The sequence below is a fragment of the Pelobates fuscus genome, chromosome 10 (genome assembly GCF_036172605.1).
Source record: "Pelobates fuscus isolate aPelFus1 chromosome 10, aPelFus1.pri, whole genome shotgun sequence".
NCBI lineage: Eukaryota > Metazoa > Chordata > Amphibia > Anura > Pelobatidae > Pelobates > Pelobates fuscus.
In genome coordinates this window covers 15,309,378-15,336,763 of record NC_086326.1, presented here as the reverse complement: position 1 = coordinate 15,336,763, position 27,386 = coordinate 15,309,378, and the positions used below count along the sequence as shown (strand labels likewise).

At 42.1% G+C, this 27,386-nt stretch overlaps 2 protein-coding genes across 2 annotated transcripts in view; one reads left to right on the top strand and one right to left on the bottom strand.

The window, feature by feature from the left end:
* DPCD (deleted in primary ciliary dyskinesia homolog (mouse)) overlaps positions 1-5,629 on the bottom strand; it is a 27,797-nt gene extending 22,168 nt beyond the window's left edge. Inside the window, exons 1-3 of the mRNA XM_063434043.1 lie at positions 5,394-5,629; positions 2,734-2,814; positions 1,247-1,368 (exon numbers count right to left, since the gene is read on the bottom strand). Of these exons, the coding sequence (XP_063290113.1) occupies positions 1,247-1,368; positions 2,734-2,814; positions 5,394-5,496 (306 nt within the window). The 5' untranslated portion in view covers positions 5,497-5,629. The remainder of the gene's footprint in view (positions 1-1,246; positions 1,369-2,733; positions 2,815-5,393) is intronic.
* POLL (DNA polymerase lambda) lies at positions 5,577-27,386 on the top strand. Its single transcript, XM_063434042.1, has 9 exons — positions 5,577-5,748; positions 8,647-8,766; positions 9,718-10,015; positions 11,100-11,280; positions 17,777-18,094; positions 19,149-19,322; positions 20,913-21,041; positions 26,205-26,373; positions 26,919-27,386. The coding sequence occupies exons 2-9, from the start codon at positions 8,658-8,660 to the stop codon at positions 27,278-27,280; spliced, it is 1,740 nt and encodes a 579-aa protein (XP_063290112.1). The 5' UTR covers positions 5,577-5,748; positions 8,647-8,657; the 3' UTR covers positions 27,281-27,386.

Sequence of the window (27,386 nt, the reverse complement as noted above, 5' to 3'; positions counted from 1 at the left end):
TTCAAAGTAAAGATCTTATTAATCTTACCTCAAAATACCTCTGAGCCGTGTGGGGGGGCAGGTGACACGGCGTACCTCTTCTGACCTGCAACCATGCAGTCAGTGGGTACCAGCACAGCCTTTTTATATTCAAATTTTCGCTTTTTTTTTTTGTATATCCCTTTAAGCTTCCGATTTGCGCATGCGTCTTTGCGCACCTGGAAGCTTAGGTGGAACGCAAACACCTCCTGGGCGTGCGTTCCACTGCTGTGCGCTTGCTCAGAGCGAGCTCCGCCTCCCGGAAGCACTTTGCCGGAACCATTCTCGGCATAAAAACACAAACCTCTGCTTGCTCCATAACGGAAAAAATACAGGAGCATGGGCCACTCCGCTTACCACCCGGGCAGCTCTCGGACCGGATCCCCCAGACAAACAACCCGTGTGCCTCACCAGACGAAGAAAGTCCTGTCCTTCCCTATCGGGACAAGAAAGAAGACTGGGGTAGGTTTTGCGGTCTCGGCCATTTATAGTTAAATGGGGAGGATCCTTTTTAATAATTAAGCTTGTTAAAGGTCTTGTCCACAGGGAGGAGCAAAACCCATAAGTGACTGCCACCATATGACAGAAAAATAGTACAGTACGAGTTCTCTCATTTTAAAGAATGTCCTTGTTATAATTATAAGGGACGGCAAAAACTAGTTATTATACTGCCAGTAATAAGATCCATTATTCTGACTTGCGACATCAACTAATGCAAGAGATTATACCCATATGGTTATAACATGGAAGTACTTTTATGCTTGTTGAAGTATTTGTGGGAATGCCCAATATTTCCATGTACCCAGATACAACAATAGGATACATGCTATAGAAAGTTTGGCAATGCTCATCTGTTTCCAAGAACAATATAAGTGGAACATTTTTTAATTTCCTTTCCCTGTCTTCCAGTGCATCAAACAAAGCAACACATGGTCTAGATTGGTCTTGGAATAATCTGACAATGTCTTAATACTTAGTACGATTCTGTCCTTGCCGGTGTGACACCATGAGTTCTATGTAAAGTAAATGTTTGTGCACATTCTGCAGTTGCAAATTTCACGAAATCAGAATATAGTGCATATCATTTTTTAAAGTCACAGAGTGAGAGTTGCAGTGAGTTTCCCAAGTCTAATTACACCCCATATCTCTCAGTGGACCTAACAGTGGATCTAACAGTCTGGCCTTCTATATCAATGTAATGGCTAGAACACATTACAGCAATACATACATTTGAATTGCTTTCCTTTAAAAAGTCCGGCTGAAGTGCACTAACTGGCAGAGGTGCTTCTCCAACTTCAATTTCCCACGGACCATATGCTCCAAGTGGAGTCTTCTTTCTCCATTTCCTAACTGGAGACAAAAAACAAAACACCACAAAATACGTGATTGCAGACCAAGTGAGAAAGAGGTATAACAACATACAGTGTTTTGACAGTGATGATTTAAAGAGTCACTTCTTAGGATTTTTTTTTAATTTAGTTTCTATTTTACGTATATTTAACAAACATGTATTTTTGAGTTCAGAAAACTAGAATTAAATGTTTAAAAACCCACATATTTATCTTGTAACCGACTGCCTCCATCATTGCTCCCTGTCACTGCAATGAGCTCTGCCCTTTCCTCTTATTGAACATAATATTTGGGGGTGGAGAATCAGAAATGAGATGTCAGCTGCTAAATCGGCTGAGAGTGGGGGCTTTCAAACTGAAGGGGGGACCTAGCATTGTCCCCCCGGCCCCCACACCTGTGCGGCTGGGGGCCCTAAATAACAATGTGGGGGGGGGGGGAACCTTTTGTTCCCCCCCCGGCTCCTACCCCTGAGCAGCGGGTGGGGGCCCTAAATGAGAATGAGGGTGGGGACCTAATGTCCTCCTACCCGGCCCCCACCCCTGAGTGGCGGATGGGGGCGCTAAATGAGGGGGTCCTATTGTCCTACCCCCGGTCCACCCCCGAGTGGCGGATGGGGGCCCTAAATAACAATGAGGAGGGGGGGGGCACCTCTTGTCCTCCCCCCAGCCCCCACCCCTGAGCGCCTGGTGGGGGCCCTAAATGAGAATGAGGGGGACGACAACCTATTGTCCTCCCCCCGGTCCCCACCCCTGAGTGCCGGGTGGGGGCCCTAAATGGGAGAGGGGGAGGACCTATTGTCCTCCCCCCAGTCCCACCCCTGAGCGGAGTGTGGAGGCCCTAAATAACAATGAGGGGGGGACCTATTGTCCTCCCCCCGACACCCACCCCTGAGCGACTGGTGGGTGCCCTAAATGAGAATGAGGGTGGGGACCTATTGTCCTACCACCCGGCCCCCACCCCTGAGTGCCGGATGGTAGGGGCCCTAAATGAGGGGGTCCTATTGTCCTACCCCCGGTCCACCCCCGAGCCAACCAATCAGAGTGCTCTGTCATTTTACACAGCGTGGGAAAGTTCTTTGGAACTTTCCCATGCTGTGTAAAATGACACATGGCTTTAACCTGTGTCACCACGCTGTGTAAAATGACAATGACACATTACCAATTTGTCAAAACTTATTATAGACGCTCGTTCTTTTTGCCCCCATAAAGTACTTATTATTTTATTTAGCGCTGCGATACTATCTATCACCCTTTTGGTAGATAGCTCACTAATACTGCGCAAATTAGGGAGTTATCTAAGTTGCGGCTGAAAGATGCAGCCGCGGCACGAATAGGATCGGAGTTTCATTCATTCAAATTAAATTACCAAACAGTTCATGTGTTTTGGAGTCATATTCTTCTGCCATTTCTACACCATCAGCAAACAAGTAATGGACTTTTCTCTTGCCTACAAATAAACAAACAAATAACATCACATCCAATTAGAAACCCAAGAAAAAAAGATTACTATATATTATGTGTAAGTGACTATTAGAAGTCTACATTTTTATAAGTGAACTGTAGAGAAGATATTAGTTGCTAATCCGTGTACATCTGAGATGGTATCTGGACAAGTGTCTTTTAAAATAAAGCATGGGCAGAATGCAGAGTTTAATCTTTAAGTTTATTTTTTACAGTTGCAGGAGAGGAGTCATGGGGTGGGGGGTGGGAGATGAAAACCTGCTAACAGTTTAAATGATAGGCTATCCTGAAGAAGTGTGTTTTGTGAAGGAATGGAGATTGGGTGAAAGTCTAAGGGAGAAGGGAAGGGAGTTCCACAGAAAAGGTGCAGCCCTGGAGAAGTGTTGGCGGCGAGCATCAGAGGTGGGAGTACGAACAGAGGATAGGCATAGGTCTTCAGCAGAGCGCAGGGTACCTCAACGGGACATACTTGTGTATTAGGGAGGATAGGTAGGTGGGAGCAGCATTATGTAGGGATTTGTAAGCACCAGAATCTTAAAGGGACACTATAGTCACACAGACCACTTCAGCTCAATGAAGTGGTCTGGGTGCCAGGTCCCTCAGGTTTTAACCCTTCAGATGCAAACATACTAGTTTCAGAGAAACTGCTATGTTTACATTTGGGGATAAGCCAGCCTCTAGTGGCTGTCTTCCGGACAGCCACTAGAGGCGCATCTGCAACGCTGGAAGCCTATTGTGCCTCCATCGCGCAGAGCGTCCATAGAAAAGCATTGAGAAAGGCTTTCCTATGGACACTTTGAATGCGCGTGCGTCACTTACCGCGCATGCGCATTCGGCTCCTGTGACGTTGGACTGGGGAGCTGACGTTGGAGTGGGAGGAGAGGTCACTGGAATAAGGTAAGATGCTGAAGGAGTTTTAACCCCTTCAGCACCACGGGAGGGGGACCCTGAGGGTGTGGGCACCGTCAGGGCACTGTAGTGACACGAAAACCGCTTTGTTTTCCTGACACTATAGTGATCCTTTAAATTGAGCCCTATATCTAACTGGAAGCCAATGTAGGGACTGACCGAGGGGAGAGGCGTGGGAGGTGTGGGCGGACAGGAAAATCAGCCTCGCCGCCGCATTCATCATAGATTGCAGCGGTGCAATCTGGGAACACGTATGACCACTGAGAAGGGAATTGTAGTAGTCAAGGCGAGAAAGAACAACGGCATCTGGAGCTCTGTTACTGGGGGTGTTATGGCTGTGGAGCTCTGTTACTGGCAGTGTTATGGCTGTGGAGCTCTGTTACTGGCAGCGTTATGGCTGTGGAGCTCTGTTACTGGGAGTGTTATGGCTGTGGAGCTCTGTTACTGGCAGTGTTATTGCTGTGGAGCTCTGTTACTGGCAGTGTTATGGCTGTGGAGCTCTGTTACTGGCAGTGTTATGGCTGTGGAGCTCTGTTACTGGCAGTGTTATGGCTGTGGAGCTCTGTTACTGGCAGCGTTATGGCTGTGGAGCTCTGTTACTGGGAGTGTTATGGCTGTGGAGCTCTGTTACTGGCAGTGTTATTGCTGTGGAGCTCTGTTACTGGCAGTGTTATGGCTGTGGAGCTCTGTTATGGCTGTGGAGCTCTGTTACTGGGAGTGTTATTGCTGTGGAGCTCTGTTACTGGGGGTGTTATGGCTGTGGAGCTCTGTTACTGGGAGTGTTATGGCTGTGGAGCTCTGTTACTGGGAGTGTTATGGCTGTGGAGCTCTGTTACTGGGAGTGTTATGGCTGTGGAGCTCTGTTACTGGCAGTGTTATTGCTGTGGAGCTCTGTTACTGGCAGTGTTATGGCTGTGGAGCTCTGTTATGGCTGTGGAGCTCTGTTACTGGGAGTGTTATTGCTGTGGAGCTCTGTTACTGGGGGTGTTATGGCTGTGGAGCTCTGTTACTGGGAGTGTTATGGCTGTGGAGCTCTGTTACTGGGAGTGTTATTGCTGTGGAGCTCTGTTACTGGCAATGTTATGGCTGTGGAGCTCTGTTACTGGGAGTGTTATGGCTGTGGAGCTCTGTTACTGGGGGTGTTATGGCTGTGGAGCTCTGTTACTGGGAGTGTTATGGCTGTGGAGCTCTGTTACTGGGGGTGTTATGGCTGTGGAGCTCTGTTACTGGCAGTGTTATTGCTGTGGAGCTCTGTTATGGCTGTGGAGCTCTGTTACTGGGGGTGTTATGGCTGTGGAGCTCTGTTACTGGGAGTGTTATGGCTGTGGAGCTCTGTTACTGGGAGTGTTATGGCTGTGGAGCTCTGTTACTGGGAGTGTTATGGCTGTGGAGCTCTGTTACTGGGGGTGTTATGGCTGTGGAGCTCTGTTACTGGGAGTGTTATGGCTGTGGAGCTCTGTTACTGGGGGTGTTATGGCTGTGGAGCTCTGTTACTGGCAGTGTTATTGCTGTGGAGCTCTGTTATGGCTGTGGAGCTCTGTTACTGGGGGTGTTATGGCTGTGGAGCTCTGTTACTGGGAGTGTTATGGCTGTGGAGCTCTGTTACTGGGAGTGTTATGGCTGTGGAGCTCTGTTATGGCAGTGGAGCTCTGTTACCGTCCTGCAGCAGGGAGGTTTTCCTGGCCGCCCTCACGCTCTCCGCCCAGCCCGGCTCCGCCATCTTGCTCTGCGTGTCAGCCACGCGCTCCAGCGTCACCATGGCAACCGGCACCGGTCACCACTTCCGGTCCGCGTCTCCATGGAGACAGGTACCTCTCCTCGCTGGTCTCCATGGAAACCCGAGATGGGTGCTCCGGGCGGGTCACCGCCCTCCCCCACAGCCGGTATCGCGGTCTCTAACCGCCAGCAATCCCCGGATAGAGCGCGATTAGCAGCCGGACCGGAGACCACATCCGGCTAACCCGGAACCGGTAGGACCGCCATTAACCCCACTGCTCACAGAGACAGGTAGGTGATCACAGGGAGGGGGGACTGCCAGGTAGGTGATCACAGGGAGGGGGGACTGCCAGGTAGGTGATCACAGGGAGGGGGGACTGCCAGGTAGGTGATCACAGGGAGGGGGGACTGCCAGGTAGGTGATCACAGGGAGGGGGGACTGCCAGGTAGGTGATCACAGGGAGGGGGGACTGCCAGGGAGGGGGGACTGCCAGGTAGGTGATCACAGGGAGGGGGGAACGCCAGGTAGGTGATCACAGGGAGGGGGGACTGTCAGGTAGGTGATCACAGGGAGGGGGGACTGCCAGGTAGGTGATCACAGGGAGGGGGGGACTGCCAGGTAGGTGATCACAGGGAGGGGGGGACTGCCAGGTAGGTGATCACAGGGAGGGGGGGACTGCCAGGTAGGTGATCACAGGGAGGGGGGGACTGCCAGGTAGGTGATCACAGGGAGGGGGGGGACTGCCAGGTAGGTGATCACAGGGAGGGGGGACTGCCAGGTAGGTGATCACAGGGAGTGGGGGACTGCCAGGTAGGTGATCACAGGGAGGGGGGACACTGCCAGGTAGGTGATCACAGGGAGGGGGGGACTGCCAGGTAGGTGATCACAGGGAGGGGGGGACTGCCAGGTAGGTGATCACAGGGAGGGAGGGGGCTGCCAAGTAGGTGATCACAGGGAGGGGGGACTGCCAGGTAAGTGATCACAGGGAGGGGGGGGCTGCCAGGTAGGTGATCACAGGGGGGGGGGTTACTGACAGGTAGGTGATCACAGGGAGTGGGGGACTGCCAGGTAGGTGATCACAGGGAGGGGGGTACTGCCAGGTAGGTGATCACAGGGAGGGGGGTACTGCCAGGTAGGTGATCACAGGGAGTGGGGGACTGCCAGGTAGGTGATCACAGGGAGTGGGGGACTGCCAGGTAGGTGATCACAGGGAGGGGGGTACTGCCAGGTAGGTGATCACAGGGAGTGGGGGACTGCCAGGAAAGTGATCACAGGGAGGGGGGTACTGCCAGGTAGGTGATCACAGGGAGGGGGTACTGCCAGGTAGGTGATCACAGGGAGGGGGTACTGCCAGGTAGGTGATCACAGGGAGTGGGCGACTGCCAGGAAATTGATCACAGGGAGGGGGATATAGCCAGGTAAGAGCAGGTGAGGTGGTTCTGCCAGGGGCCCTAGAAAGGGCCACAAGTAGACAAGTTCAGGTTTTAGTACAAATAAGCAGAAATGGATGAATTCTCCCAATCTGGTTATTGTAACCCAAAATCTTGTACTTACTTTAAGTCCATCAATTCGCATTTTACTGAACTATCTATAGGGTCCCTGGTCCAGTGTTTTATTGATTTCCCTGTGAATGTTTTAATAAATAATAGACCTAAAAAAAACCCATGGTAAATGGTATAAAATGTACAGAATTATAAATGACTAAAACATATCAGATTATGGTTAATACGTGTCAGCTGGAAGCACTAACCGTATTGACATTTTAATTACAGTCACCTGGAACCGCTGCCCTCGTTAGGAAGTTAGACAGTAATATTAAAAACATTTCTCTATATTTCCCAAAGTGGGCTGTGGGCCCTATTAGATGGACCCTAAAGTCACCCAGGACACTTTATCTCAATGAATGGTTTTAATGCCACAATGTTAAACATTAAAGTTGTTTGGAAACTACAATCCTTACATTGCAGGGTTTTACCACCACTTGTGGCTGGTATACTGACAGCCACTGCAGGCAATTCCATAGCATGGAAGTAAAGTAAATCTCAGTGTCATGACGTGGAAGTCCCATTGGAAAGCATTGATTCAATGCTTTCCTATGGGGAAGCTTGGATGCATGCTCAGCTCTCCCCACACATGTGCATCAGTTCCCTAATGGATTGGACCATCATGGAGAAGGCCTTTCTCCTTGGTGACTTTGCAGTAGGTGGAGATGTAAGCAGTGTTGAGGAGTCTCAGAGCTGGAAAAAGGTGAGAAAAATCTTGGGTGGGGAGGGGGTGCTATCTAACTAGGAGCAGAAACACTAATAAAGATTAGGGATACCGGTTCATACTACTCATGCACCCTCCAGCAGCTAAAGGATTAAAAGGAACACCTTTAGTTACTTAACTGATTCCATGTACCTCTCCACTGGGTTGGTGCTCCGACGTCATCTGAAGGAATGCATGTGCAGCAAGCACCATGAGCACATTACGACCTCTCCATAGAAAGGCATTGCTTCAATGCTTTGTGATGGACGTTTTACTGACGCTGGATGTCCTCCGGCGGGGCGTCAGGAGGTCCAGCGTCGGGTGACCAAAGTCCACTAGCAAGCAGAAAGGGCCTCTAATGGCTGTCTGTTTGACAGTCACTAGAGGCTTGCAGTGTAATTATTATAGTTTCTCAGGAAGTGCCATTATTAACATTACAGGGTTAACGGGTTAGGGACACTGCACCCATTTAATGAGCTGAAGTGGTCTGGTGCCTATAGTGTCCCTTTAAAACATGTATGACATCCACAATAATAACACTTTTTAGCCCAAATATCCATTTTTATTTTTAAACATTTCCCCACTTAGCAAAAGGAGTGGCTTCCAGGTGGCTATTTTAAAGTCGGTAATAGCCTCGCTGTTTAAATATACTATACGTAACAATAGATAAATGAGAACACAATGCTCAGTGGCCTGTTTATTAAACTGGTATCTGCAATATTGACAATGGAGTTATTCTTCATTACCGGTTCAGTGAACAAAGACTGTCATAAGTAGACATGCGTTTTGATTTAAGTGAGATAAGAACTTTTATTTAAAATAGTCTTAGAAAAGTCCTTTTTAATTCTCACATTGTTAGTACGAGTTATCTTTTATTTAGTAAATTAACGTTGTGATAGGAAACCTGTTTGAGAAATAAATCTTTTTATCTTTCTTTTGCTAAAGGTGGTCTATGTATGGATCCAAAGGGTATAGTCAAGTCTTTTCCCAAAGTAAAAAGGGTGAGAGAGAGGCCCGAGTCTGCAGATCCAACAAAAAAGACAAAAAAAAATGCTAACATTCAAGGTAAAATGTCATTTTTTTTTTTTGTATGTAGCTTGTCTTGTATTTGGCAAACGTTTTCCACTTATTTTTATTTTTTTCTGCAATGATTTAAATATCGCTGTGTGAACAAAATCATATGTATTTTTTTGTTTTCATGTTTAATTGATATACTGCATTGTAAAAGCTTCTTGTTAAACGCATCACAACTGTGTTGGAAAAAAATGGTACATGTAGTTAACCCAATTTGGTTCATTTTGGCAGAAGATTGAGGTTTTTTTTTTTGTTTGTTTGTTTTTTAACAATCAATCAATGTTCTTTCAGTTTGGGTTGACAGACTATCCGGCATTCAATAATGCACAGACACAGACTCTGTATGAGCACTCAACCATCAAGCATACATATTTACCCACTCTCCTTCTTATATGTACGTGTATAGATGTATTCTTTATAAATGCAGACACTCTACATGCCCATGCCAGCACCCAGATGCACTTTATATTTGACTGAAACAGTAGACACTCCTTACACGTGCTTCAGAAGCGCAATTGTTAGCTGACTGTTCGCCAACACAAGTAATTTGCATACTACCCTCTCCTCTCCTCACAAGCACAAATCATTAGCATCTACAAAGGCACACAGTGACACATATCAATACTCCTTACAAGCACGTATCAGTAACATGACACACTACTCACAAGCACACGTGGCGTCCGGTTCATAGAAACCGTACTGACAAAAGCTAAATGATAACTTTTAAATCTTCTTGTTTTTTGAAATGTATTTATTGCACTAAATTCAGAAAGCTTGTCAATCATTTTACGCTTATATGCATTTTTTTTTTTGACCGGGTCTTCGGTTTTGTTTGAAAACAAAAAAAAGAGATTAATATAACTCCATAAAAATAGGAATTTTATATTTTGTGGTTTATTATTGCTATTGGATTCTAATTCAGGGACTGTGTATTTTGTTTAGGAATATACTTCGAAGGAATCAATGCATTCATTCTTCCGGCTGGAATTGGCCAGGCCAGAGGAAAAATATTTCAGAAACAGATTGTACAAAATGGAGGTCAAGTCGCCATCCATTTTTCCGCAGATGTAACTCATATTATCGTGGATGAAGCAATGGATTCTGACCGGGCTTTTCGGTTGCTGAAGCTGGATAAACTTCCTGCCGGGATGCAACTCATAAAATCGTCTTGGCTGAGCCTGTGTATAAAAGAAAAGAAGATTGTAAACACTGCTGGTTTTGGTATCTTCATCCCAGACAGGTAGACCCATAATAACCATTCTAAGCAGCCTATTCCCTAAGCTCCAGGTTCACCACTAATGTGAGATCATTCTCAGGAAGTATTACTAGAAATGAAATGGAATTCTAGAATCAAACATTGGCTTCCAGTTCTTCATTATTTTGGTTAGGTTAGCTCCAATGTGATCTTCTTTGTGAGGTCATGCCAAGATTATCTCCTACCTTGTGATAACATCTATGCTTTTAATACAGATTGCAGATGAACTGCTCTAATATATGGTTATTTTGTTAGCACATACAAATTGCTAAAACATGGTGTTGGAGCAATCCTTTAAGTGCCCGCTCTGCTGCAAATCTTGCTCATTGTAAATATAAAGAGTATTCTTGGCTGGCGTTGGTTTTTTCACAGTCACATCGGATGTAATTGTCCCTTGAGCGTTTTAATGAGCATGGTGCTTGGAGATATGTACTGTGATGCACATATTTGAAATCATTTTATTTAAAGCCATTGTTCACAACAAACTGCCTGCTCTGATGTGTGATTTGCCCCTTATAACATGACTAATGTGTTACTAGCTCAGTTGTACTTCCAGAGACTCTGTAACCCTTTGCATATATTTATTTCTTGTTTATTAACATCTTCAAAGTCCACCAACAACTCTGCATGTGATTTGTGGATTGGTTCCCATTAATCACACATTCCAGGAAGTTGTACAGGGCCCGTGTGCCGTCTGTAGTGTCTAGATCTACACGCTAGAAACATTTATGTCTGTTATTAGCCACCTTCTTATTTGTTCTGCAAATATCTTTTCAACCAGCTTTCAATGTCAAAGAAGGCACAGTCGTACCTTTCAATTATTAAACAATTTAGGCGTAATGGTTGCATTTAGGCAAACTGCTTTTCATTGATTTCCTGAAAGCCCCATCTTTCTTCTGCCCCCTATATTTCTAGGAACCTGTGCTCTGTTATCTCATAATAGGTGGTTTCTTACTGTGGCGATTAAAGATATTCTCAGGTATTCTCCCTCGGGGCATAAAATTGTATTGAAACTTCAAGAGAACCACAAGCAAAGATAAAATGTAAAATAACTATAATTGCATGACAGGTACCTGGATGTAAAGGACCAGGAGCAGAAAGAACAAAGACTAAGCAGCAAAGTGAATTACAGGAAAGAAAATGATGAACTACCAAAACCCAATGCTGTCCTGCACGAAACCGGTGACTGTCCCTTACAGCAAGCTTCCAATCTCTCAAACCTGAATGATGGCAACGTCTCCAAAATACAGGTAAAATCTGATTTCTTTTATTTCCTTGCATGCAGCGGCATCTTACAGTTTAATAAACATGACAAACAAATCATTCTAACATCTTGCGCCCTATACAACAATAACTTTTGTGTATCTCTCTTCCAGCTAGGTGTATTCTACAATCCGTGAATGGTTTACAGCCACTACCATGAAATGTTTGTAGAATTATAGTTTAATTAAGCATTATTTATTCAGTATCCGTATATCCGTTGTTATTACATTTCTGCACATCATGAGCAGCGAGAACGTAATATAGAGCTGAGACAATTGGCTGCTTTCTAGGAGGAACAGAGATTAGTGTTTTAAAAGTAACCACCTACTAGGATCATAATTAATGCTAATATTGTTACCTGTCTATTATACTGCTCCTTTCTGTTGGACTTTATAGAATAGAACCGCTTGCCAATGTGTTCTAGATAGGACAGAACACGATTAATGGGTGAGATAATAAAAAGACGCAAAGTTAACTAATCCATTAGCTCTAGAATGCCCTGGGAAATGGCGTTTAACCAGTAATATAAACACAATGATCAGGATTTAGAACTGTTACAGTATATTGGCTATGCTTTATTTCAGTGGAAGTTAGGATTTAGGAAGTGAAATTACAGATCGTTCTCTTTTTCTGTACTTTTTATGGTGCAGATTTGACCAAAATATATGTTGAGGACATGGTACGTAAAACAGTCCTTACGGCTGTATTGTCCCTTCCGAGATCACCATAAATGTGGCTTATTTGTGGAAAGGAATACTCCCAAAGACTGCATTGAAATTCCAGATACAATCAGAAGATACCATATGACAAAGTAGAGGGTAAATTAATTATTATGGCACCCAGATGTTCCACAAAGCTTTACAATGGGGACACAAGATATACAGATAATGACTTACAGGATCAGGCGATATGAGGGCCTGCTCAAACAGGCTTATAATCTAAAGATGGGTACAGATAAACAGCAGGTAAAGGAATTGCATGTATAGTGACTGCATATTGTGGATGCATTATGTGAATGCAGTACGGGAGATGAAATGCAGAGCGGTTAATAGGTATGTCTTCACAAAGCAGGTACCGATTCATGCTATATCATGAGTGACCGCTGATGGCAGTAATAGATTCCTATGGTAAACTTACTAAATTATGCAGCACGTGTCTGCCAAGTGGAGGAGTGAGCGTGTGCATTACAAAAACATCATCTCAGCATATATTGTTTTTGTGGTAGTGCTGGATAAGTTAATATCCCAGAGCTAGATTTTTTTTTTTTTTTTTACCTACTTTTCTCATGATAAAACCAATGAGGAAACACAAAAAGAAAAGACTGGATGACTAAAATGTAAAGCATGGAGCTAGAAATCTTACATAAATCTTACCTGATAAGAAATGTTAAGCGGTAAGAGGAGGCTGTGGTGGTAGGTTCTACCGCACTGAAACATCCCAAATGAGTTACTGGTTGGACCCCATATGGGGAGCACCCAAAAAAAAGACAGAAAATACGATATTATTTCTTTATTATGAAAAAGACAGACTGTAGAACATGGTGGGGGAACAACAAGGCTGTAAAACCAGAACCTCCCTCTAACACATTTTATCCTTATTGACATTTTGTCCGAGGCTTGCCCATAAGCATTAAAGGCTTGTATTTTTATTTATTTAATTCATCTTTATTGAATATTTTAAAATTATATAAATAGGCAATACAGTCAAATTCTCATCATACAATTAAGTGCGTATAATCTGCATAGTCTATAATTATTTATACAATCGTATAGTAGATAGCGTTCATTCAGTATGTATTGACAAATAAAATCTTACAACAAACCAAACAGAAATATTTGGGCGGATACTGGGTCTATCTAAAGCAAAGATAATGCCAATAATATAGCATCAGTTCAACGTAAAACATGGAGAGGAGAGAGAAAAAAAACCCTCCGTCTTTCAATAATTATTGCAGTTATGTAATTAAAATATTTCTCCCTTTCCTCTTCCCTCACTATCTCTCAAGGCTCTGTATAGGTGGGCAATCTTGGGGGGAGATCGATCACGGGGTAGGTTAGTTCAACATATCACTGGCCTGGCTTGAATCTTTCATAGTGAAAAATCCATTGATCCCATATTTTTTTTGTATTTATATAGCGTCTTTATATCTTTATTAAAGTATCATGTTTCTGCCGCTCTCTGGAAATTTATTTGAGTTTTTATTGCGATCCCTGTTGGAGTGGTTGTATTTCCCCAATGTTTAGCTAAACACTTTTTCGCTGCCGCCAACACATAGATATCTATTGTATCTACCTATAACAGGTAAATCGATATGAAACTGGAAAGTTTGTGGCGTAAGGCTATATTCCAATGAGAAGAGGGTTATTAGTTGTTCTTCAATAAATTTTTTGATAGGAGCCAGTCTCGGGCATTCCCACCATATGTGAATTTGTGTGCCTGGATAATTTTGGCAACGCCAACAAAAATGATCTAAATTTGTATCAAACTTTGCAAGGTGTGTAGGAACCACATACCATCTCTGTATTAACTTGAAGTATTGTTCATGTAGACTGATGCAATGCATGGCGGTTCTCGTGATTCGCCAGGCATTGTTCTCAAAAAAAAAAAAGCAGAGGTCTCTCTCCCAAGTGGAAACCGCTTTTGATTTATTTAAGACCGTTCTCTTAGTTAGATATTTGCCAATTATAGAAATTGTTTTAGAATTAGTTTGTGTAGTATGAAGTATGTCTATTAATCCTGGATGGCTTGTTAGATCTGAAGTAAGAAAATGTTTAATCCTAATATAGTTAAATATTTCTCGTGATAGAAGAGCATACCTTTCCTGCAAGTTGGAAAAAAGATCTTTAAGGTTTCACTATCATAAAGATCTGAAATTATTTTTAGATCGTAGTTTTGCCATTGTAAAATATCTAGATCTTCTCTATACAGTGGAAGAGACAAAATAGGACTAGCTCTAGTAATAGGATTTAAGGTTTGTCCCTTTTCAATTCTCTTTCTGAATCTAAAAAAACAGGTCATCAATACCGATACTCCCATGGCGCTGAAGGGGGAGGAAGGGGTTAATCCCTTACCTTTTTCCAGCGCCGGGCTCCCTCGGCGCTGGGACTCTCCTCCCTCTTCTGACGTCCGTGGCTGAATGCGCATCCGCGGCAAGAGCCGCGCGCGCATTCAGCCAGTCCATAGGAAAGCATTCCCAATGCTTTCCTATGGACGCTGGCATCTTCTCACTGTGAAAATCACAGTGAGAAGCGCGGAAGCGCCTCTAGCGACTGTCAGTGAGACAGCCACTAGAGGTTGGATTAACCGTAGTGTAAACATAGCAGTTTCTCTGAAACTGCTATGTTTACAGCAGAAAGGGTTAAACCTAGCTGGACCTGACACCCAGGCCACTTCATTAAGCTGAAGTGGTCTGGGTGCATATAGTGGTCTTTTAAAGGCTTTTAATGGTGGTCTTAGTGTCCATACCATGTTCTTCATTTCTGCCGTTTGCATTCTGTGTATTGTTTGTAATGAAGAAATAAAGGTATTAATTTGAGGATGTCAAGGTAAGTAGCCACTGCAGGTCTGGCCGCTTGTCTTGGCTGATGTGGCTTTTTCACGTAATCATAGCAGACTGCCTCTGTGATTCCTGCAGTTGATGGTGGATGCGGTTGCCTCAATTACCCGATTATAAATTACCTGCTCTGTGACCGTGACAGTCAATTGCGCCCACTGCTACCTCTGTCACATAGTGGTAAGTAATATGCTGCTCTGATTATGGCATTGGTGTTGGGAGCTGCTAAATATGCTGCATGATTGCAAGTGATTTGTAAATGGCACTGTGGCTATTGGTGGTGGCTGTTCGTGGCTTTATTGCATTATGTCCGGTATCGTTGTCAAGGTGAGACTGACAGTTGAGAACTGGAAAATGTTGCATCTGTTGTTGGTTGTCTCTGTCACATTACAGTTAGTGAATTACTGCAGTATATAGACTATAGGGATGCAGTAAGTGATCCCAGAAATGCTTTGTATCCAGTTCAAAAAGATGTATCATTGGATTCGACTTGTCCTGATTCACCCTGAGTGCATTTTTTAATTTGTTGGATTAAGGTCTACAATTGGCATTGCATCATGGTAGGTGTAGTCTGCTGCATCTGAAATGTCACAGGTCGTCTTCATCATTGCTTTGTAACTGCCAGAATGAGAGTTATCAAAGTTTATTGCTGACATGAGCAAAACAGGACACTTGGATCTGTGAATCGCAGTTGTGAACCTCTGTGTGATGTGTTCAAGAGAAAGGGATTGAAGTCAAAATGATCTTTACCAGCAAGCATTTCCTTTAACCAGAATATTCCTATAACCAGAATATCTCTTTGCATGTGAGGTGTCCGTTATTTAAGTCGTTTTACTCAGCATAAACCTGAGCACTCAGCACTGACTACTCTGTTCACTGTGACACTTACAAATGCAAAATTACTCAATTATTATAACAACAGTATAATATTGATTGTTTCCCTTTGAAGGGCTATTCCTGGCAACACCCCAAAATAAATGAATCCAGTCAGTAAAGAGAACTAATAATATACTTAGTAGATGTAAATACATAACCCAAAAACTGTAATATGGGATCTCATTTGCAACTCCTTTTTAAAGAGACACTCTAATGACCAAAAACACTTCCTCTTAATGAAGTGGTGTTGGTGCATAGATGTGGCTCCTTTTTTATCCGTTAATGTAAAACATTCCCATTTCTGATAAACTGCAATATTAAAATTTATCTGAAAATGCGCCACTAATTGCGGTCATACTGACAGCTGTCAGAGAAGCCTCCTCATCCCATGCTCTGCGTGATGATGCCGAACACATCTAATGCTTCTTGTAGATTGTAGATGATTCAGTGGATTCTTACTGGATCCAGTGCTTCTTTTTGAAACACATCAGATTGAAGGAGCCCCGCCACCCCCCCCCCCCATTTCCCCCATAGTTACATTTTAAGATATGAGCTGCATTAAATTGGACAAAAGTCATGATAACAAATTACTTCATCAGAGCGGCTGCACTGTCCCAGTGGTTGACTGCGGGTAAGTTTTATGGTGACATTTAATACTTTTGGAACATATATTATAGGGTGGGATATTTTTGTGTATAATATTATATTTCTTTTTTTCTTTTGTGCCCCTAAACACAGAAATGAAGACAGTACAGCACCAGTTAAAGCTAAAACAACCTTTTTCCACTCCTGAAGTCAACCTGTTTTTTTGTGTGCAGTACATAATCCATACTAATGGAAAAACATGCAAACAATAATCATGGCAGACTCTTCCCAGACAAGGAAGAGGGTGCCACCATTTGGCAGTTCTGGTTTCTATTTTTTTTCTTGGGTCCCCTGGTCACCTGGGACAATACATCCCCTCCCATTGTCATTTAGGGCCCCCACCTGCTGCTCATGGGTGAGGGCTGGGACACACACAATAGGTTCCCCCATTGTCATTTAGGGCCCCCACCCGCCGCTGAATGGTGGAGGTCCCCCGTTTAGTTGCATAGCCCTAACTCGTGGGGCTTGGGAGGGGGGACACTATGTGTCCCCCCCCGCTAGTTAAAAGATACACACCCAAAGGGGCCATTTGTTGGAAGGGGTCGTGGTTTTTTTTTTACAACAGTGATTCAGTATACATGCCCCTACTCACGACATACCGAGTAGGGGCATTTGGAAGATTTCAATCTCCCTTATGCTCATATTGCCCCCCCCCCATAGAGTGAGGGAGGACATGGGGGGCTTAGGAAATTGTGGGGAGCACAGCTCCTTGATGCTTCTATTTTTACATGTTACAAGTAGGGAGCTGCGTGCCGGTAGCTTCCTCCTTGTAATAAACTGAACGAACGAACAAAAGAACACCAATATTCGGTGTTTGTTTGTCTGAAATTTCTATTCATTCCTTCGTCTTTCTGACGAATGAATAAATAGATGAAATTCCCGTCCAAATTTCGGACAATAGCGAATGCCCAAGTGTTTAATTGGGCATGCGCAGGAATTTCACATCGCTATCTAGTGTGGGCAGATGACGTGTCCCACAGGGACTTCATCTGCCCACACAAAGATTGTGGCGCCCAGGACCTAGGTCCGGGTGAGAAATGAAGATAAAAAATAGGTGGCATTTAAGTTTGACTAGGGGGACAATTAGATGTAGTGGAGTCGGGCGGGGGGTTAAAAAAACAAACAAACTGGATTTGGCAATTTTAACTTGACATTACTGGACGAGAGGGTAGTCTTGAAGCTGTAGCAAATTTTACAGATTTCAGAAACGATAGGCCACACAGAAAAGGGATCAGGTTATGCAATGCATCATAGCGTACAAATTGAACTTGGGTTGTCATGATGCATAAAATTAACATTTAATGTAACATGGCAAAGATAGTTGTCTAAAAAAATATCAGAGAAGTCAGTCATAATGTGCAAACTAAAACCATTTTTGTCTGATTTAATTTTTCATCCTCTTTTTAAAGACTTCCGATGATGAAGGGAGTGATGTGGAAGATACAAATGTTACGCAAGGTGATTTGGATGCTTTGATTTTTGGTCGAGGTCCGACAGCTGGTGCAGACTTTGATAAAACTGGTGAAACATCAAATACGATTAGCTCCAAGTGGGTTTGTGCCCGCTCATCAGAGAGCAAGAAAGAGAATCACAATCAGTTTATCACAGACAAGCTGGAGGTGCTTGCCAAGGCGTATTCTGTCCAAGGTGATCGTTGGAGAGCACTGGGATATTCAAAGGCGATAAATGCCCTTAAAAGTTATCACAAACCCGTCACGTCTTCTGAGGTAAGGTGTTACAAATGACTTATTCCATGTACATTGAAGGGGTGTTCCAAAGTCCCCCGGTCATGCCTTACAGGCTTGGTCATTGAACTCAAACTTATCGTAAATTTAAGTCCTGCTAAATTTAGGATAAAATAGCCAAGATATTGAATTTTCTACATCCGCAATGTTTGCTCTAAAGGGCACCCAATTTTATTAAGACATTGTGCTGGCCAACCTGCTTGTAAATATCTAGTACTGAAAATATATTTAGTATTTTATGTTTTTACCTTGTTTGTAAAAGTTGCTTGCCGAGAGGAAGCAATCTTCAAGTAGTAAACCTATAAATTTGTCAATTTCACCAGCACAATGTATAGATTCCATCTGTATGAAGGTGAACTTGATATCCCCCCCACTTTGTGGTTGGCAAGTTCCCTTCTATAGTTTTATTTTGTGGCCTTAAAGGGACACTCCAGGCACCCAGACCACTTCTGCCCATTGGAGTGGTCTGGGTGCATTGCCGCGCATGCGCATTAGGTCTCCTCGGCCGGTGGGCGGGATCAGTCTCGGCTGACGCAATACAGAGGAAGAGCGACGCGGAGGAGGAGACAGCGGCGAGGGACATCGCCGCTGCCTCTGGTAAGTGACTGAAGGGGTTTTCACCCTTTCAGTAATTGGGGGGTGGGAGGGAGAGGGACCCTCCAGTGCCAGGAAAACGGATCGTTTTCCTGGCACTGGAGTTTCCCTTTAATGCATTCAAAACCTGAGGGACCTGGCACCCAGACCACTTCATTGAGCTGAAGTGGTCTGGGTGACTATAGTGTCCCCTTCACAAAGACAGCAGTAAATATCAGGTGACAATTTAATACAAGCTTTTACTGGCACAGCGTATAGGATGAATTCTATTATATATATTATTGGATGAAACTATTAAATACTGTGCTGAAGTGTGTTTATGGGATAGTTGAAAAAATATTTTTAGATACAATGTCCTTATTCAAATATTCTTCTTTACCCAAGTTTTCATTTATTTTTTTGCAACACTCACTAGCTTTGATCGGTTTCATTTTCTACGTAGGAAGCATCGAATATCCTTGGAATTGGGAAAAAAATGGCTGAAAAAATTGAAGAAATATTAGATAGCGGACATTTACGAAAACTTGATCACATCAGTGACAGTGTGGCCGTATTGGAGATATTCTCGAATATCTGGGGAGCAGGGGTGAAAACGGCCCAGAGCTGGTACCAGCAGGTACACCGTGTTTCCGCACTTTATTATTTTAAAGCGATGCTTTAGTCACCAAAACAACTTTAGCTTAATGATGCCATTTTGGTGTATAGATGCCCCTGCAATCTCACTGCTCAATTCTCTGCTGTTTAGTAGTATAATAACATGTATTTCTGTTTATGCAGGCCTAGCCACATCTCCCCTGGCTGTGACTGGCACTGCTTGCATGAAAACTATGGTTTCATGTTAAAGAAGATGTTAACTTACTTTAGAAGTTTTAGCTCCTGCTCTGTGAATTGTACTTTAATTACATACAGGAGGCCCCTGCAGGGTCTAGTAAGCTATTTACAGTGCATGAAATACATTCTAAATTAAACAGAATTTGCAATAAAGGAAGTGTAAACATTAGACCTCTCTTTACAGGAAGTATTTAGGAAGGCTGTGTAAGTCACATGCAGAGAGGTGTGACTAGGATTGCATAAACAAAGGGATTTAACTCCTAAATGGTAGAGAATTTAACCGTGAGAATGCAGACAAAACTGCTTTATGAAGCTAAAGTTGTTTTGGTGACTACAGTGTCCCTTTAAGAATATGAATGCCTAGAATTATGTGTGTACATTTCTTTAAGCTGAACCTGTCATTCACAAGGCCCTGAAGTGATTCAGGAGGTAAAAACACTGTCTGGTGCAATGCACAGATTAAATTAGCTACAAAACCTGACTTTTCATATTTTTATGATCACATGGTTTATGATCTATAATGCTTTACTCAATTTGGCATCATTGTGTAGCATTCAGCCACATTTCTAGCAAATTTAAAATGTAGAACTTTTTTCCGATTTTTGTTATGTTGACCTTCCTGGGCTTTATATCTATGCTGTCACCATAGTAGTAAAACCTACATCTACACGTGTCATGGGCTGTTACGCAAGTGACACCACGCACCGCACAAGTCTTATCATGTACCTACAGTCACTCCATGACAATATACTGTGTGTACAAGTTATCTTCATGTTAGTACCAAACATATCAAATTGTAACGCGCTGTGTAAACTCCGATAATGTAAAGTATTGGTTTAGTCACCGAAGGATGAACTTGTCATACAAGGTATTTGATGACCTGTTCATTTTTACTATTAAAGGGTTGGATTTGCATAGAAGAGCTTTATTAATTAAAAGCTGACTCCTAATTGTCCCTGTGGGCTTAATGCCTAATTTATGGGCATTTTTATATCCAGCCCACACCGATAAGAGGTAACCAGTGAGGACCTTATTTGATGGACTCCCTTTCCTACCCAAACTCCTTAGCTGCTGTATGGTTAAATAATCAATGGGGATTAACAAGTCTGCTGGTTTGTCTGGGATGTGCTTATTAAGGCTACACTTTCTGTACCGTACCTGCATTGGAGATTTCTGTTACTCTCCGTAACGCTTGTTATATATGCTACAAAGAAATAAAGGGCTCGTATGTTTGTGCCTGATGACTATACAGTTTTGTTTTCAAAGCCGTTTTTATTTTCTGCCTCTTTCCCAGAAGTGAAATGCTTTGTGATTCCTGTTTGTTCATTGTAACACACAAACACTGTAAACAGCCTGCAGTTCTATGTTTTTATAGGGTTTCCGAACTCTTGACGACATCCGCAGCAAGGCAAATCTAACGGCACAACAAGTCATCGGCTTAAAGTATTACGAGGATTTCTTAGAGCGCATGCCCAGGGACGAGGCTGGTAAAATTGAAGAAACGGTAAGACACATATTTTATTACTAGATTACCCCTGCATTTAAGCATGTCTCCATTCAAACTAAACTGTTCCAATGTGAAAGAATACATGGTGGATGTGAATAATGATAAACTCTTTGTGAAAGTGAAGCTGTTGTGTGTTTAAATAAGTAAACACTTATATGACATGAAATTTAAATGCTTGCATTATGTTTGACTGCAGCTCCTATTTACCCCAATTAGTAAATGTAGCAGAATGGCCCTTTTTCCCTTCCTTTGTTTGGCTGTCCGTACCCCTCGTTCGTTTACCGAACTACCCTTTGTGTGGTCCCTGAGTTCGGTTATTTTAACAACCGACCACCACTTGCTCATTAAAGGAGGGTTCCCCTGTGTGGCCGCCTGAAAAAAAACTAATGAAATGTTGGAGATATGTGTGATGTATAACTTTAACCCCTTAAGGACACATGACATGTGTGACATGTCATGATTCCCTTTTATTCCAGAAGTTTGGTCCTTAAGGGGTTAGAGGGAATCTCTAAGCACCATGACCCCTACAATTTATTGTAGTTGTTATGGAGTGCACCCTCTGTTTTTGTTAAATTGTCCCAGTGCTTACAGCCCATATGTAAACTGATTTTGTATAAATAATGCAGAAGTCAAACCGCTTCATATTTTGATGGAGGCGCAGGTGCTGGTACAGCTCCGGAATTTGTCGAACCAGTCAAATACTTTCATTGAAATTTGAAAGATGTCATCCACATTTCATTATAAACACTGCAGTATTCTGTAGTGATAACAATACAGTGTTTCTTCCAAAACTAAAATTGCTTATCACAAGGTACTGCTGAAGGGTAAGGTGAATGTACAATGGTCAGGAAAACGGTAAAACCAAATCTTTGCTGCAGGACAAATTGTAGGCATTTTTCTCATTTAAAATGTTCAGTTATGTAAGGCATCATTAAATAAGATATGTTTAGTTATTGTAGGAAATCTGGTTTAAATTAGCTGCCTGTTAATCTTGATACTTTACAAAGTGCTTAACCAGCACTAGATATGTTTACCTGAAGCCGAAGATTCAGTGGGATTCGCTCCGCTTGTTGGGAATGTTCAGTAGATACAATGCATTCTTGAGCGTGAATTTACCACAATACAACCAAAGTACAGCAATTTGTAATGGGGGGGGGGGGGGGGGGCTGTTTATAGAATGCCTTGAATATAAGCTGTAATATAATTGTCTACTTTGTTCTAAACAAATTGCCAGCTATTTATTAACACATTCCTGTGGATGTGCCAAACCCAACGTTGATTAAAGTAAGGTTAAGCCACATTTGAAATCTTTTGCTGTTGGGAATTGAAGTAGAAGACATGATCAAGCTGTGCAGATAAACTACTCTGCCTTGCTACAGCCTTTGTTTTCAGGATATTTTTTGCCTTCGATTTTCTTTTTTCTTCTTTTTTTTCATTATTCGGTCAGAACATTAATATATTCTGTTAAGAAAAAGGTTTTCTCTCCCACAAGCTTCTATAAGAGTCTAGCTCTTTGTAATGATCATCAGGACACAATATTTCAAAGACACTGTGTTTGTGTAGAAAGAAAGGCGCTGGGAGTTAGTGTTGGTGGTGAGTGACAGAATCTTGGGGTGGGTAAGCAGGAGTTGCTTTTTGTTACACCTGCATACCCCATCACCGTGGAAGCATCGCTCATTGCGACGCTGTCACTCAACCACAGAGCCTGAACTCAAAGAATGCGGGCCACAGCGGACCCCACTGAGAAACTTGTTCCCATGCGTATGATTAAAGACTACTCATTCTCCCCACACCCCCCCCCCCCCCCCCCCACTACTACCTCCTCTCTTTTTGTTTAAACATGGTTGTCACGTTAAAGATTTTCGAGAATGACTTTCCTATTTCAAGTACCCTTTTTTGTTTTTTTGTTTTTTCTCCCCGTTCTTTGAAAAGTCACCCAGGTTGTTGTGGCTGCTGTTGTAGGCGGTGCCAGAGCCTATTGTTGGTGTTGATTGGATTACTTGTCTTGGGTCTCAGGGCCCCTGTGGGAGCCACACAAGAGAATGAAGCGGATTAAGGGATTAGCCACTGTCCTTGCTGTATGTCACATCAAGATCTGAGGGGCTTTGCACTCAGTTGCAGTGTAATAGGTGCTTCCGAAATCTTCATTAAAAAAAGAAAGAGACAAAATATGCATTAGAAAAGAGTCTTGACCTCCGTTAGGCATGTCAATGACATACAAGACAGAATTAACGGGTTTATTCTGCTAATGAAACATGATCCTTTATCATAATGGGGTGATAAAGGAAAAGCTAAAGTTTTAAATGAAGAAGTTAAAACTTAATTTGCATTTTAATTTTAGAACATATTTGTTTTGAGTTTTTTATCTTTTTTTTTGGTTTTGTTTTTATTTTTTTACTCCATATTGATTTTATTTTTATATTTACAAATAAAATCCTTCCATGTTTACTAATAATGTACCAATATATTTATACAGTACTTAAATCCACAATACGATTTAAAACATTTTATATATGTTTGTTTGTAGATTTGGTTTTCAGTTTTTCTGCAATAAAACGGTATGTTCATTTATTTTCATAGTGTACCTATAGATTTAATTTATTTATCTAATTTAAGTACTCAGAAGTACTTTTTAAGTTACGTTTTTTTATTTTTTTATCTTTTCTCTTTTTTTCTGGCTTTGCAACTACAGTTCAGGGTTTTTGCAAAACCAAACCCATAATGTGACATTCTATATTGGAGTAACAGTTGATTTTTTTTTCCCACTAACTTGAAATGATCATGCACCAGCATCTTACTTGTATTCATTGTATAAAATCATATGCACATTAAAGAGCCATGCCTACTGGTTTTTGAGACACGGGTCGTTTGTATCAAATGCCATTCTGTCATAATGTTTTGCATTTTATGCAAAGGTTAAAATAATTTATTTATTATAGCTAAGCTGCAACACTATCTATTTATATTTATTAAGTGTCTCTATATTTGGAAGTGTTTTCTATGAAGGTTTTTGCTGAGAATAGTAGTGTCCTGCATAAAAAAAAAACAAAAAAAAATCTGCCTACAATGCTGTTTGAAATCTACCATTGCTGATGAAAATAAACAAAACCGTTTGAATCTTTTGGTCTTCCTGAATATCTTTGTGCCATTGAGATATATATACAAGAGATTTAAGAATGAGAGCACTCAATGGATTTTCCAAAAATGTAGATTATATTGTGTAAAAAAATGAAGAAATCGCCGTTTCGACCCGCAGGTCTTTATCACGATATCTTGGTTAATTTTTTGACACCATATAATCTACTTTCATCTCTTGTATAATCTCTATGCTGTGCAGCACCATAGTCGTTTGGAGCTTCATTATATTAAGGTAGAGTGCCAGATTTTTCCATATAAATAAATATATATATATATAATAAAAACGTATTTGTTGAAATTCCATCAAATAACTGTGCAAAAAAAATCAACGTTTCGACCCGTTCGGGTCTTTATCAAGATCCATCCATCCATGAATTTGGGAGGTAATTGCTTTATATATATATATATATATATATATATATATATATATATATATATATATATATATATATATATATATATATTAAAAAATACCTGTGGCTTTAAAATTAATTTAATTTTTTTGCTCTCTTCTCTCATGGTTACTCAAGTGAGAATTCAAATTTAAGGGCAGAGTAGCTGAAACGTAGCTGGCTCAGAGAATTTTTCCAGTTTGACTCTTTTTACTTTAGGGTTACTCCAACCACCATAACCACTTCAGTGTGTTGACGTGCTTGTGGTGGTAAGGGTCCATATATACGGAGATATTCTTAACTGTGTGCTGCAAGCTAGTTGCTCCTCTAGCATCCGTGACTTAGACAGCCCTAAACACACATACCGTAGTTCGAAATTTTCCAATTCTACTTAAAGTCCCCTATCTCTGCAAACAAAAATGGGGTCTCAGCTCCACCACACGACCCACCACTACTTCACAGTACCCCAATACTGCACTAATTCCAATGTGGGAGACAAATTAAATAGTGCTAAATAAGGTAAAGTGTATTTTAATTATCTGCTGTAAGAGCATTGTGAATATATATAATGCAAAATGAATGTGATAAAAAACACAATTAAAAAGAGTGTCCGAACTAAACAATTAAAGTGATAGTGCTTTGATGTCTATACTCACAATGCATATCATATATCTACTCTATACCAAATGAAAATTACAATTAAAGTGACATTACTATCTGAAATCTCTTCAATCCGAAAGGAATCTGGTCTGGACTCCAAACTTGTACAGTAAAGATAAGAAGGGATTTGGGGCCACACCTTTCGGTATTACGTATGTTGTCCCCTACCTCTCTGTGGGTGCTCCCTTCCACCTACCTACATTGCTTTTTTTAAATTATTTTTATTTAAATAAACCCTCCTACCTCCTTACTCCAATGCGCTTTGAGCTAGAGAATTGGTCCAATCATGGGCTTCTCGATGGGGGCGAATCTTCTTCACAATGCCCAATTGGGCATATTATGCCTGATAGGTCCTTTTCTCAAACGGGTTATAGTAACCCTTTCAATGTGAAATTCACTGTGAAAGCTTTCAGTTTGACTTTGAGGTAAAACTATGAATAAAACAACTGCGCCTTTATGTTTTGCACGCTTTTATGTATTAATTACTGAAAGGACACATTAAGCACCATAACAACCTCATTGCAATAGTCAAGGTGCAAGATGTCCTCTAGCCCCGCCTACCCGTGTACAGCTGGCTATAGCTGCCAAAAAGTACTGCAACTGTATGACTGCCCCTTCTTCCTCCGATGTCACAAAAAACCTATTATGGCTGCTTACAACACGTTCAGCAGTTACCTGTGTGGTAAATGGATCATATGCAGGGGCTGGGCTGCACGTTCTTGGATTGACGTGGTGTATGGAAGTAGGTCAGTATATCGGAGACTAGAATTCTGATTGGCGGAGCCTCTTCCTCGTTTGGGAGGGGGCTATCTGCTGCTGCAGCTTGTTCATGTGCAGTAGCTTAACAAATCTTAAGGGTATGTTATATTTTATCTTATGAAAATATATTTTTATCTTTGTAGAATCTGGGTAACTTTCAGCCTGGAGTTTCTCTGTAAATTCTTTTAAAGCTTTCTTTCCTTTATCACAGGTACAAAACGTGGCACACAATATAAACAGTGGGCTTATTTCTGTGGCATGTGGCTCTTATCGCCGAGGAAAACAGACTTGCGGAGATGTGGATGTTTTAGTTACTCACCCTGATGGAAAATCCCATAAAGGAATATTCAGTAAACTTATTGAGGGTCTTAAGTTGCAAGGTAAGACATTCTTTAAGGTTCTTTTAACTATAGAACATGCACACAAAACATTGAGCAATGTGCCCACCCATACCTCCATCGTTTCTGTAGCCCTGGACTGCTCGTGGCTCTGCATTATAGTAAAGACAAACCAGGATTACATGCCCATTCCCTCCCCAGGATCCTATAATCACTACACTTCCTTATGGCATCAGTGGCTCACCCAGTGAGCAGGAACTGGGTCACAGTGCTCATTGACCAACAGGATGTGTTTTCATGTTCAGCTATAAGAAGGACTTGCATAGTTTCTCCCAATTCAGTTCTGAGCCCTTCTAGGATGAGGTTTCTGCTGACAGTATGGAAGATAACTTTACAGATTTAGGTGCTGTGTCATACGAAGAGAAGCTTGAGAAAATCCATACAACAATACCATGAAATAATGGACATGATTCAAACTGGATTTAAAATTCATGCATGCATTAACCTTTCCTTGTGCATTGAATCCTAGTAATTTGCAGTCCCTGGACTATTCACCCCTGTGATACTATCCTAATTTTTTTTTTTAGGGTTTATTACAGATGATTTGGTGAGCAATGAAGAGAATGGCCAGCAAAAGAAATACTTGGGGGTTTGTTGTCTGCCAGGACCAGGACAGAGACACAGGAGACTGGACATTATTGTCGTCCCTTATGGAGAGTTTGCTTGTGCACTGATGTATTTCACAGGCTCCGCACACTTTAATCGCTCAATGCGTGCACTGGCGAAAACCAAGGGAATGAGCCTATCAGAGCACTCCCTCAACAAGGATGTGGTGCGCAATGGGAGCATAAAAGTCAACAATGGTTATCCCCTGCCAACTCCCACCGAGAAGGATGTGTTTCAGCTGCTCGATCTTCCATTCAGAGAACCACGAGAAAGAGACTGGTGAATGTACAAATTATCGCCCTAAAGGAAAGTGGAAGAAAAACAGATGGTTTCGATTAAATTAGCTTTTTAATCCATTTTCTTTTACGTAATATTTCTAAATACTAATT